Consider the following 12,867-nt stretch of genomic DNA (forward strand, 5'->3'; position numbering starts at 1 on the left):
GAAGTACTGTTGAGGGAAATGAAAACATACCAAGTGTGGTCAGTGTGGGTACTATTACTAGCCAGTATTGAAATAACAGGCACACAGATTCCAGTTGTAGAGTTAACTGGTTAAGATGTTAAGTAATTCCAAGACTTCTGGGAAGCTTGAGATTTACATCATTTTTAAAATCAGTTATTTCTCTAAAATCCAGACCTCATTAAATTTAAATGTAGCCCTTGAACATTGAATTAAAACATTGCTTGAGTTAATTAGTCTCCGACTATCTTAGAAACTATAATCACTGAAAATGTAGTCTCTCTTTTAACTTAAAAATTACTTTTGGTAGGATGACAAATATTTTGACTAAAAATAATGCAGAGCTAAAAATGTGTAAACACGAGGAACCCTAACTAAAGATTACAGCTGTCTACAGTTGTGGCTTAGCTGAAGTAGGATGATCTCTGAATGTCAGTGAGGCATGAATGAAGTAGTGAAATCAGTAACATTGCACAATATTAGTAGCAGCTCTGTGAGCACCACATTGATTAGTTCAGTCCTCACAGTTGTTGGGGGTAGTTGCTATAAGGACTCAGAGCATTACATGGTAGGTGCATATGCGCATGCATTTTCCACACAGTCCTGAGCACCTTCTGAAGTGTGCCTGGCACTGCCGAGAGGCTGGAAATAACAGCAGCAAACAGAACAATTCCTCTCCTTGTGGAGCTTACATTCTGGTAGGAAGCTAGACAGAAAATATCTTTAAAGATTTATGTAGTGATAAAAAGGCCAATTAAAATGAGATAAAGAGGAGAAGTGACTTTAGCTATTAACCTCAGAGCTAGGGGACCGACCTGGAGCCAGAAGTGGAGGCGCTGCTGGCAAAGGCGGAGCAGGAAGAGGCAGAGAAGCTGCAATGCACCATTGTGCACAAGGATATCTGGAGCTGGAATTTGACCTGGGTAACCTGCCGGCTTTCAACTGGAACACACACACACACACCCGCCCAGTGCTGCGGCAGGTGGGACCCACGCCAGAAGCCAAGCTGCGGGCCTTGGCACAGGACAATACGCAACTGCTCATCAACCAGCTGTGGCAGCTGCCCACAGAGCATGTGGAAGAGGTGCTGGTGGCCTGGCTACTGGAGCCTACCATGTGCCTGCTGCGTGAGAAGCCGAACGCTGGCAGCAGTTCACGCACCTTAAGGGCATCCATCCTGAGAAGAAAAACTATCTGGTGTGGGACTAGGTGAGCGGCTAGTGGCAGCAGCCGCGCTGGGGCTACAAGCGCGCCCGGGATGACACCAAGGAATGGCTGATCGAGGTTCCCAGTGGCGCCAACCCCCTAGAAGACCAGTTCACCAAGCGGATTCAGGCCAAGAAGGAATGCGTGGCCAAGAACAAGCTGAACTGGCTGCATAATCTGGCCGGTGCGCAGCTGGTATGCACTCTACCAGACACCAGAGTAAGGAGGAGCTGGGCCGCGCTATGCAGGTGGCCAAGATCTCCACCACCTCTGTGGGGCGCTCGCCTCCCCAAGGAGTTGGCTTCCCGGGGTTCAGGCAAGAAGAGGAAGTTTCAGCCCCTTTTTGGGGACTTCAGAGCCGAGAGAAAACCAGTTGGAGCTACTTCGAGTCATGAGTAGCAAAAAGCCTCAACTGGATGTAATGAGAGCCAGCAGCAAGCAGATGAGAGAAGAGGACCAGGAGGAGGCTGCCAAAAGGAGAAAAATGAGCCAGAAGGGCAAGAGGAAAGGGAACCCGCAAGGTCTTGGAGGCAAGAGTAAAGGCTCCCGCCCAGCCAGAAAGGGAAGAGGAAAGGAAGTTTGGGAGGCAAGATGCATGCCGGGCCACCTGGCGTGGGTGGCAAGATAAAAGGAGGACAGCACCAAGGAGGAAAGAGGAAGAAGTAACGCTTCATTCACCCTTGGACCTGTTCTGTAAAGAAAGAATTGTATGCTAAATGTTAAGTTTTTGGTACTGTTGCAGGGCAGGACCACTGTCTTCCTTGAGTTTGAGGTTGAAAGGACAAAATTGTCCTCCCCTCAAGAAAGTATGTAAGTGTTCTACTGTACAGATTAAAGCCTTTCCCACAAATGAGACTTTAGCTAGTGATGAAGGGTATATTTGAGGACACAAGGATTAGAAAAATAATTTGGCCATTTTACCTTTGGGTTATGGGGTGAAGGAGAGTTGGTGACATTTCAGAGACTTATGGTAGATTAATGTATATATTTCAGTATTTTTTATTTTTGTAATAAGTTTTATGCTTATCAGATCTAGGAGGGGAGAGGAAAGATGACATTTTCCTAAGTCGATTTAAAGAAACTGTGAGGCTGGGGCTGTAGCGCAGTGGTAGAGCGCTCACCTAGCACACATGAGGCACTGGGTTCAATCCCCAGGACCACATAAAAATAAGAAGAAAAAATAAATAAAACTGTTGTGAAGGTAATTTTTTAAAAAGTGAGATAAAGAGGTGGAGGATTGGACAGGGCTTAGAGAGTTCATGGAAGTCTTTCTAAAGTGACAGTGTTTGATGAGAGACCAGAATGGAGTCAAGGAACTGGTGAGGAGCACTTTAGCCTGACAGATTGAGTCCAGCAGAAATTAAGACAGGAATGTGTGAGGACCAGTGTAGCCAGAGCAAAGAGAGGCAGGTGCAAGGGCAGGAAATGAAGCTGCAAAGTTAGCTTGGGAAGATCTTTAGGGTCCCTCTCTGTCTAAGGTAAAGGACAATATCTTACTTTCTTATGATAGAAGGCCACTGGAGGGTTTTTAAACAGGATGATGGCCTATCTATGTCCAGAAGGATAGTTCTGATTACTGTGTGGAGAAAGCAATAAGGATGTGGCAGTAGAAGTCATTTATTGAATTGTTGAGTTGAGAAAGGATCAGTTTAGGAAAGTCAAAATCCTGCTTTTGCTATGTTAAACTTTAGTTGCATATATTGGACATCATAAGATAGAAATGTTGAATAGGTGATCTTGGACTTCTGGCCTCAAGAACTGTGAGAGAATATATTTCCTTTGTTTAAAAAACAGTATATTGATTAGGTAGTTAAATATAAAAGTTAATGCAGGAGAGAGAATAGGCCTAGAGATCTAGAGGTGAGAGAAGTCAAACTCTACATTGCATAGAGTATAGATTATTAAAGAAGAAGTCAGGACTCAGCACTGCACACCCTACAAGTTGGTGAGAGCCCTTTTGGCTCCCAGAGGAGAATGTCTCTGCCATATGCCTCCAAGAAAGTGAAGTAAGACAATGAAGGAGAAATGTCATGAGGTCATCTGTCTGGAAATCCTCAGTGGCCTTCATGAGCAGTTGTAATGAAATCTTTGGGACAAGACCGGAGATATTACAAGAGATGGGACAGTGGAGAAGAGGCCTTTGCTCTCAAGGGAAAAGAGAAACAACAGAGTTAGTAAGATGGAGGGACAGGGATATGCACTCCAGAGAGGGATTTTTTTAACTCTTGATTTTAAGATGAGAAATAGTTTATAGCTGTTGGGATTGACCAATAAAAAGGAGAAAGGAAATTAAAAGCAGTTTTACTACCCTCATCTTCATTTATTTAATGATTTCCTTCTATGTGTTAAGTGTCATTAAGGTCTGTTAGTATCAGCTAACCATATGTGTTTTGTGGACTATTTGGGTTATAAGATTATAGAGTACTGTAGGAAAAGATAAGATAGCCAACTCTGGGATCATGTTCTGGTCCTTTAGCTACCAATCTGAGAATTTTGAGCAGTTTACCTTACCTCTCTGAGCCCATTTTTTGCAAAAACTATTTTAGTTTACTTTCTATTAAGTATTTAAACAATTGGGTAATGGATATAAAATGTCTGCACTGACTAGCACACCCACAGTGGCCATCTAGGGATTTTCTCCTTCATCATTGTAATATTTGTATATTATTGGGAATATCATCAGAACTAGCTGGTCCACAGACCAGAAGCATTAACATCACCTGGGAATTTGTTAGAAATGTCGAGTATCAGGCCCCACATGAGCCATGCCTCATTAGAACCTGTATTTTTCACAAGAACATGGGATGATTTATATGTGTATTAATGTTTATCTAGAAAACAAGTGGTCTGCTCTGTTTTTTTTTTTTTTTTTAGATTTTCATGAAGAGAGTAACAATTTCACATTCTGACACGCCCGCCATCTTAAAGGATTATTTTTTTATTCCTAGCCTTATGTTTTTCTGTGTAGATAAGGTCATTTAACTGTGATATATTATTTTATAGCATAAATGTTCTGTGTATTCTTGACACTCTACAAAATGATAACTCTTTTCATGTGTGGATGACCTTTTATTTTTTCATTGTTGAAATATAGATAATTAGGAAAGTTGATAAACAGACAGCATTACTGGATGCAGATGATCCTGTGTCACAACTCCATAAATGTGCATTTTACCTGAAGGATACAGAAAGAATGTACTTGTGCCTTTCTCAAGAAAGAATAATCCAGTTTCAGGTATGTCTTAAAATTACTGCTGAAATCTAAAATATGCAAGTAGGGCTGGGGGTGTAACTCAGTAATACCTAAGGGCGCTGGGTTAGATCCCCAGCACAATAAATAAATGAAATGTATAAATGGATTAGCAGTTTACAGAAACATGAAATTCTAATTTGTTTTTAATTGTATCCAAATACATGAAACTGTATTCAGATATTTATCTCAGATCCAAGGGTCCCTAGACATGCCTGTGATTCTACCTCAGGGAGAAACTTGAAACTGTAAAATGTTTCAGGGGCTTTAGGGGAACAGAGAGCCCCCTTGTAATATCTAGAAATAGATTTCCATGTGTTTAGAGAATGTTCTGAAATCATGTACACACATTGTAAAGGGAAAACATTTTTCTGAAAGAGGGTTCAAATTTTCATCAGATTTACATTGGGATCTCCCAAGATAGTAATGACGACATGATTCAAAAGCTAATTTTTAGCTGCATCACACTCAGGTTTCACAAGAACATTATGAGAAGGGCATGTGATTTAATAGTACGGTTACAGTTTCATGTAAACTCTTTTGTAAATTCCCATTCCAGAGAGATGGTCACACACACTAATGAGTGACCTGGGTCCCCTGTCTAGGTGTATATGGCAGGAGTAGGAGGTCGCCAGTCCTGATCTTGGTTTCTTCTGCTGAAAATGCATTAGCTTCTAGCTGTCCTCTAAACATAAGGGGCTCCCATGGTATCTGTGTCTTAGAGGGTCCTTAAGAATTTTAAGCATCTATTTTGCATCTCAGAAACTGATCTTGTATTAATGAAATTGTACCAGTAATGTGTACTATTAAGGGATGTACTGAAACGTATTATTAGTTATTTAATATATCACTGAAATATTTTATAACAAAATGGCTGTTTGGTTTTCATATTAATATTCTGTTGAACATATAATATAAATATGAATATGAATATGTGAATATATTAAATATGCTGACAAAGCAATATACTTGAGTTCTCCTTGTTTAATGACACTCTGTAAAAACTATAAACACTCTGCAAATGTTGTTGGAAGTTTTTAATATGCCGTATTATATATAAAACTCAGTTTCTGAACATTCTTTCTCCATAAGGCCACTCCATGCCCGAAAGAACCAAATAAAGAAATGATAAATGATGGAGCTTCCTGGACAATCATTAGCACAGATAAGGCAGAGTATACATTTTATGAGGGAATGGGCCCTGTCCTTGCCCCAGTCACCCCTGTGCCTGTCGTAGAAAGTCTTCAGGTGAGACCACTTAGTCACAACGTAACTTAACTTTTTGCAGCTATTTTCAGCTATAGCTTGGCATCGTTTATTTCACAGTAATTCTGATTTTTTTTTTAATTTTGCAATCTGGGGATTTTGTTACACATTATTTGTTGCAATAAAAGTGAAAATAAGGTCAGGCATGGTGGCATATGCCTGAAATCCCAGCCACTTGAGAAACTGAGGGCAGGAGGAACACGAAGTTTGAGGCTGGCCTCAGCAACCTAGCAAGAACCTGTTTCAAAAAATAAAAGGGGCTGGAGACGTAGCTTGATGGAAAAGTGCCCCTGGGTTCAATCCCCATTATCAGAAAAAAAAAGAGAAAGGAAGAAAAGAAAAATAGGAGCAACATGCATGCAAAGAAATTTAAATCAACTTATATGTTATCTTGAGATATTTTTAGCAAGCTTTATGATCAAGCCTTTTAAAATAAACATTTTATAGATGTTGAAAGATAAATGAGAACCTAATTTGTATACTTTAATTAAAAATGATTTTCTGTAAATTGCAGTTGAATGGCGGCGGGGACGTAGCAATGCTTGAACTCACAGGACAGAATTTCACTCCAAATTTACGAGTGTGGTTTGGGGATGTAGAAGCTGAAACTATGTACAGGTACATCATCAGAGGTTGTCAGGGGTGGGATACATGAGTTATTTTCTGACATCCATTGTACTTTATTAAACAACGTTGTTTCATTTCTAAAATGTTTTACTGCTATTAAAAGTGCTTTTAAGTGATTTATTTTTCCTTCTCAGATGTGGAGAGAGCATGCTCTGTGTTGTTCCAGACATTTCTGCATTCCGAGAAGGTTGGAGATGGGTCCGGCAGCCAGTTCAGGTTCCAGTAACTTTGGTTCGTAATGATGGAATCATTTATTCCACCAGCCTTACCTTTACCTACACACCGGAACCAGGGCCACGGCCACACTGCAGTGCAGCTGGAGCAATCCTTCGAGCCAATTCAAGCCAAGTGCCCCCGAACGAATCAAACACAAACAGCGAGGGGAGTTACACAAATGCCAGCACAAATTCAACCAGTGTCACATCATCTACAGCAACAGTGGTGTCCTAACTACCGTCTTTTTGCTAGGACTTAAACTGACTTGAGTGTGGCAAAAAGTTGACAAAAAAAGAAAAAAAAAAAAAAGGAAAGAAAAAAATGAACAATCTTTTGTGGTTTCTTGGGAAAACTTCATACCAGGTGATACCATTAAAAAACCCATTACCTGCAAGTGCTGAGTTGAAATGCAGAAGCCACAGTAAAACAGAAAAACATCAGTATGTACAGACTGTTGGAAATCAAGTTTTTCAGCTGTTTTTTGTTGTTCTTGTTGCTGTTGTTTGGTTGGTTGGTTTTGTTTGGTTTTGTTTAAATGGGCAAGAAATAGATAATGTGGCTGGAATAAACATTAAGCAAACTAGAAGGCACAAATCTAACATAGTTTTTATGGACCAAGGAACTTGTATAAGCTTTAGTAAAAGGTACATTTTCACCATACCTTTTTTTATATCACAGTATATAGTATACCTTGTTACCAAATAGGTTGTTTTCCCCACCCCCTTTGAGCTTTTGCTCTAAAGTACATTCAGGTTCCAAGCCTGACCACTTGTTTAATTAACACACTCTTCCAGGTTCTTTTGGTCTAAGGCTGGAACTTTTTTTTTTAAGCTGAAATCTTATGACTTTTCATGAGGTGGAAATGTTTTGATTTCAGCAAGTCAAATCTTGTAAAGGCCTGCATTTTTTTTTTTTTTTAAGATTATATGAAGTCTGTGCAAAAGCTTTAAAGAAAATGCCTCCGCCTTGCCTGCAATACATGCAATGTATGTTAACTTAGTCTCTATTCTCAGACACTGTTGGTAGTTATTTCTGTATTTTCCTTTTTTTAAAAAAAAAAAAATGTATTTATAGTGGTAATCCAAGAGGTTCTAACATTTACATGGAATTCAGTGTGGCCATTTAGTCATTACTGAGTTAATGGCGCAGAACATGTTGGTATTTGAAGTGTTTTCTCCCCCTTTCCCGTACATCCACACATCTGTGTTCCAGGGTTTGTTCAGGTTACCCCCTCCTAATCTTGTACATAACTTGTATTATGTGTAAGTTAAACGTTTTATTTTGAACTCAGAATGTTCCCAGTGATTTAATTCAGCAGGGTGTTTGCTACCTTGTTGGCAAATGACAAAAAAATATCATGAGAAGTATTTACTACCAAGTGGTAGATGGTGCCCTATGGTAGAATGAGGAAAATCTCAGCAAATGTTTTATTATTACCTTTTTTTTTTTTTTTTTTTTGGTAGCCTAGGCAAGAACATCATTGTAATCTTAAAACATAAGATGCTTTTATTAGATGATCAACTAAAATAGCTGGAAGACATACCTTAGAAACAGATAGGTGTAAGTTTATGAAAATGCAAATGTAACTTATGTTTTCCTTTTTTCTGTCTGCCTTTTTCTGTTTTCTCTTACTCCATACCGAGTGTCTCCACAAATGTCTCTTACTCAGAAAACATTTCTTTTCCTTTCAGTTAAGATTTGCTTGCATTCAGGGCTGTGTCAGCCTTGCATGCTAACCTTGCCAGTTTATATTCCTTCCATTCCTGCATCTTGGTTTGCCTTTGTTCCATTTCTTTAGAATTATAGCAGACTCATCGGGTTACATTTAGTAGAGGAACCACATGTATAATGTCCTGGGACACCATCTAGTTATACAATCATCCTTCTTAGAGTAAAAACTACCTCTAGATTGTGGTAAGCTTTTACCCTCCCGTAAAACAGGAGCCACAAGTACCTTATGAATGCAAAACTGTAACTTCCTACAGCATTTCCAGTGTCTTTCTGGTGTCCTGGGCTATTTTCAAAGTTTCCATTAATAGACTTTAAAAAAATCATTTCTTAGCATTTTCTTTCAGCTTTGTTTTCTTCATCACTCCTTTGCTTCAACTATGCCACTGTAAATAATATTTCCGACATCTTTAAATTGCCTTTTCCTCAATTTTCAAGGGGAAAGTCATTTGTAAAACATGTGAGGTGGTTAAATCAAAGTTACTGCGGTTTTCTCTTACTGCAAGCCTTCTTAATCACCCCAGGCTGCATGATTTTATATATAGCCTTTCTTCAGATCTGCTCAACTCACTCACTCACTCCTGAGCGAATCCTGCCTCACACTGTCTGTCTGTTTCAGTGATGAATGGCAGAACTCATTGTGGCCTTATCTTTCTTTGTTGTAACTGCTCACTAGCTTTTTCTTGCAGAGTTGCTTGTTTCTGGGTAGAGTTTATTCTCTCTGTCTAGTCACAGACGTGGTCATTATACAGTGCTTTTGTTCAGAGTGGGAAGTGTTTTCAGTGCTGCTTTACTTTTAGTGGGCCACAAGTTTCTTCCACTTTCTAAATTTGGTTTCTAGTTAAGAAATCAAACTAAATTAACCAATAACAAATGAGATGTTTTTTGAAGAACAAACTATCCCTTACCCAGCTTTGCAGCTCAAAATAATTTTCCAAGTTCATGGCTTTACTAAAATGAACTTATGCTTATTTTAATGTTTATCTCTTATTGCTGTTCTTTTGTGTCTTTTAATAAGATAATGAAAATATTAGACTGAAAACCCTTTCACTGTTTTTTTAAAGTCCAAGAATGTACTTATTATTGGCATTCCCCCCCATTTTATGCCATTTCATACCACAGACAGGAATAAAACGATACATCTGTTATAGCTTGTTGTTCATCAGTATCTTTTGTCAGCTGCTTTTTAAAATCCTTCTCGTGGATTGGTGAATCATTTTCAGTACACAGTTTATGTCAGCCCTGTCCTCCAGTTACAGTACAATATGTCCCTTCCCTAATGGTGGCATTGTTAAGAGATGCTGGTCATTTACCCTCATAAAGACTCTCCTCTAGTGGTGGCTTCAGTTAGAGTGTAGTGTTTTGATGTTTTTGAATGTTTGGTTTAGAAATGAATCTTATGCTCCTGTTTTTCTATGCAGTTTCTCAAAATCTGCTTAGAAACTGAGTCTGTGACCCCGCACATTTTTATTAGTTGCATCAAATTTATCACATAGATTCGGAAGGCAAGCTAATGACTTTAAATGTAAAATGCCCTTTATATTTTTGAATGAATTCAGAATCAAACACTAGTACAATATTTAACTTGCTGCTGACTTTTCTGAAACCATGGCAACTAACTACACCTCACATAGAATTAATTAGTGAAATATTTGTCACTCTTACAACATAGACTTACTGGCCATCGTAACTGGTTAGGTTTTTTGCTCTTATTTTTAATGAAACCGGTACCATCTGTGTGCTCGCAGAAAATTCCCAGTGCCATTTTTGGGAACTAACCTAACTAGTCATGTAAGCCAGAAAATCCATTGGGGCGGGGGTACTTTTTGAAACAATGCTATTCAATTATTAACCAAGTTAACTTTGATTTCAAAAGCAGCTGTGTTTCTGATGAGTACTGAACAAATGTGTGTAATTTTCTGTGCCAGACTTTTGACTTTGTTTTCAAGCACTGTAATATGGGATGGATGGTTAGAAACAATAATATATTAGGGTTCTATTTAACCCTTTCAGGACTGAACTGTATTTCCTTTATTAATTTTTCCCTGTGTCGTGGTAAATGTTTGCCAGCATTCAATACTGTGTTGGTCCAGATGTAGGTTTATACGCTCATTTTTAGCTTATTTCTTGTACCTTGCAGCATGCTCTACACATTCAGTCCTTAAGGGGTTTATTTTACAAACTGTGCGCCTGTAAGGTTTATTAGCAATAAGATAGAAAATTGAGCAAGTTTATACCATAATTTTGTAGAAAAAAAGAATCTGCTCAGTTCCATATTTCATCCATGAAAAACCTGCAATACGGGCAGTTTCAAGGAATAAATAAAAAGGAAATGTAAACCATTGTAAAAGTCTTCTGTTGGATGTGCCTGATGCATGTATTATCGTCTTTGATTTCAGAAAACTTCATAAAGATAAAGTTAAATTCTCTATTAGTTTGTGTATTTACAATCTTACCTTGTCCTCTACATCACATCAAAGTGATAATTGTGCCAAATCAATTCCTTTTTCAATGATTTTAACTAGTACTTTAAAGAAAGGTGATTTTTATGGAGAAACAAGATGTACCTCCCATTCAGGATCATTTAAAAGCTAATATCAGTGAACTTGAAGCATCACAAGTAGCAATAACTTGCTTTTCCAGCATGGGGTTATCATTTGGTCTGGTATTCCAAAGAACACTCAGTGGTTTGTGCCTTTGAAGGTGGGACTCCAAGAAGTAGCGACAAAGTATTCTTGGTTTAACATGGAGACAGAAATTTGAAGAAAGAAATTTTATAATGTTTAAGTCATAACAAGTTCAGTTCTTATCTCCCTTCCCAAAGAAACACTGTAAGGAGTTTTGTTAAACACATCTTGCTTTTAAAATAATGACTTGAATAATAATTTACTTTGAACTTGAGTTGTGAGGCCTCTAAAAGTTGCTACTGACAGTGTGGGTCATTTGGTTTATAATTAATAACAATATTGTGATTCTTGCTTTAAATAGTATATGATCACTTTTTGAGCAGTCTTTTCAAAGTTATATTAAATATATTGTCTGTCGTTGAACCACTAATATGGTCACTGGCTTGGAGGATGCAGGAGGCAAGGTTTCTACATCTAGTAAAGTGAATGCTCACAGAAGGAAGTCTCCCCTTTTTTAAAAAAAAAAAAAAAAGGTACACTAAAAAGTAACCATAAAAGAATTAGTACTAGGAAACAGCCAAAGGAGAGATGAAATTTGCATGTTATAAACAAATGAGGAGTTCAGACTCAGGCCAGGGCTAGAACCTGAAGCACAAGGCCCAGGTAGTGGGAAGACCCAAGACCTGTCCAGATCTTAAGATGACATTAAGGATAAGGTCGCCTATTTTCCTATATGAGTGTTAAATAAAGAGTTCAGAGCTGTAATCCTTGTATATGTGGAAGTCATGACTACTTTTTGGTTTTATTGAAAGTAGAGGTAAGTAGTCTCTGGTGTAGAGAAATAAGGGTTTAATGGCAAGAAACATTCATACTAAATTCAAATAGGTTATTTATAAGTGTTGGGTTTGCAGAAGATTTTGATCTGGAAGGTGGACCTCTAACATGGTACAGTGCGAGCATCTGCTGTAAAGTTAATCACTCGAGCTTCTGCTGGCATGTGAGCGCAGTTCCTGCTCTCCACCTCCTCTGCTCCACTGCCCTCATTCTGTTCAGGCCAGTGTGCAGGTCACTTGTTTCTCGCTCCTTTGCCTATTGGATCCTTTCTGCTGGTGCTGGACAGAGAAGAGTTGCTACTATCTACTTAGTCCAAGTGCCAATGTAGAAACAGCCCACCTGCGTCATATAAGAGAGTTAAGACATGGCTCATTCATTCCTGCAGGGGCCGTGGGAGCTGGCTGATGGCTTTTCTGTTTCCCTAGAACTTCTCTGTGCAAGGCTGCCCTCCTCTGTGTTGTTCTCCTTAATCTTTTCCAACTTAAGTTCAGATACTTATATTACATAATAAAAAGTTCTAGGAGGAAAGAATAATTGTGACTTTGAAGACTATTGATCAGTGTTATCACTGATGTCAGGCTTTTGTTACTGGTAATCCTAGCAAGCAGAGCTCTTAGGAGCTAGGAATATACTAGTGTCTAATAAATTTCTAAGGTGCAAATTGTGGTCTTTAGTAAGAACTTCAGCTGCAGGATAGTGGAATGTGCAGCTGTTCACCTGGAAGCACAGATATCCATGCCTAACATTAATCTAGTGCAGACGACGAGAACTGGCTAGGACAGGTAGGGATGTTTAAATGTTTGGTAATGCTTCAGGGGCTGTAAGCCCAGCTAGGGTTTAGATATTTCTTAAACTTTCTTACTAAGGCATATATTAGTTCAGCTGCCAGCACAGTCCGGTTCTGGTGAGGGGCCTCTTCCTGACTTGCAGGTAGCCACTTTCTCTACCTTCACATGACAAAGTGGTTTATTTTCTTAAAAAGCCCACCGTGATGATCCTGTTTAACCTTAACTTCTCTAAGTTTTATTTTGCAACAAGGTCTCGCCTTGTTGCCCTTCAACCTGCAGCCCACCTACCTTAGCCTTCAAAGTAATG

At 38.8% G+C, this 12,867-nt stretch overlaps 1 protein-coding gene and 1 pseudogene across 10 annotated transcripts in view; both read left to right on the forward strand.

The window, feature by feature from the left end:
• Positions 1-10,740, forward strand: part of Rbpj (recombination signal binding protein for immunoglobulin kappa J region) — a 209,934-nt gene extending 199,194 nt beyond the window's left edge. For 9 of the 10 annotated variants that reach the window (XM_048784292.1, XM_048784294.1, XM_048784291.1 and 6 more), the window contains 4 exons: positions 4,319-4,459; positions 5,567-5,722; positions 6,255-6,358; positions 6,502-10,740. In XM_048784292.1, the coding sequence (XP_048640249.1) occupies positions 4,319-4,459; positions 5,567-5,722; positions 6,255-6,358; positions 6,502-6,817 (717 nt within the window). In that variant the 3' untranslated portion in view covers positions 6,818-10,740. The remainder of the gene's footprint in view (positions 1-4,318; positions 4,460-5,566; positions 5,723-6,254; positions 6,359-6,501) is intronic. The other variant, XM_048784297.1, reaches the window with a different exon arrangement.
• LOC107138883 lies at positions 603-4,312 on the forward strand (annotated as a pseudogene).
• Positions 10,741-12,867: the final 2,127 nt, after the last annotated feature.

This window comes from Marmota marmota, unplaced genomic scaffold (assembly GCF_001458135.2).
Source record: "Marmota marmota marmota unplaced genomic scaffold, marMar, whole genome shotgun sequence".
Lineage (NCBI taxonomy): Eukaryota > Metazoa > Chordata > Mammalia > Rodentia > Sciuridae > Marmota > Marmota marmota.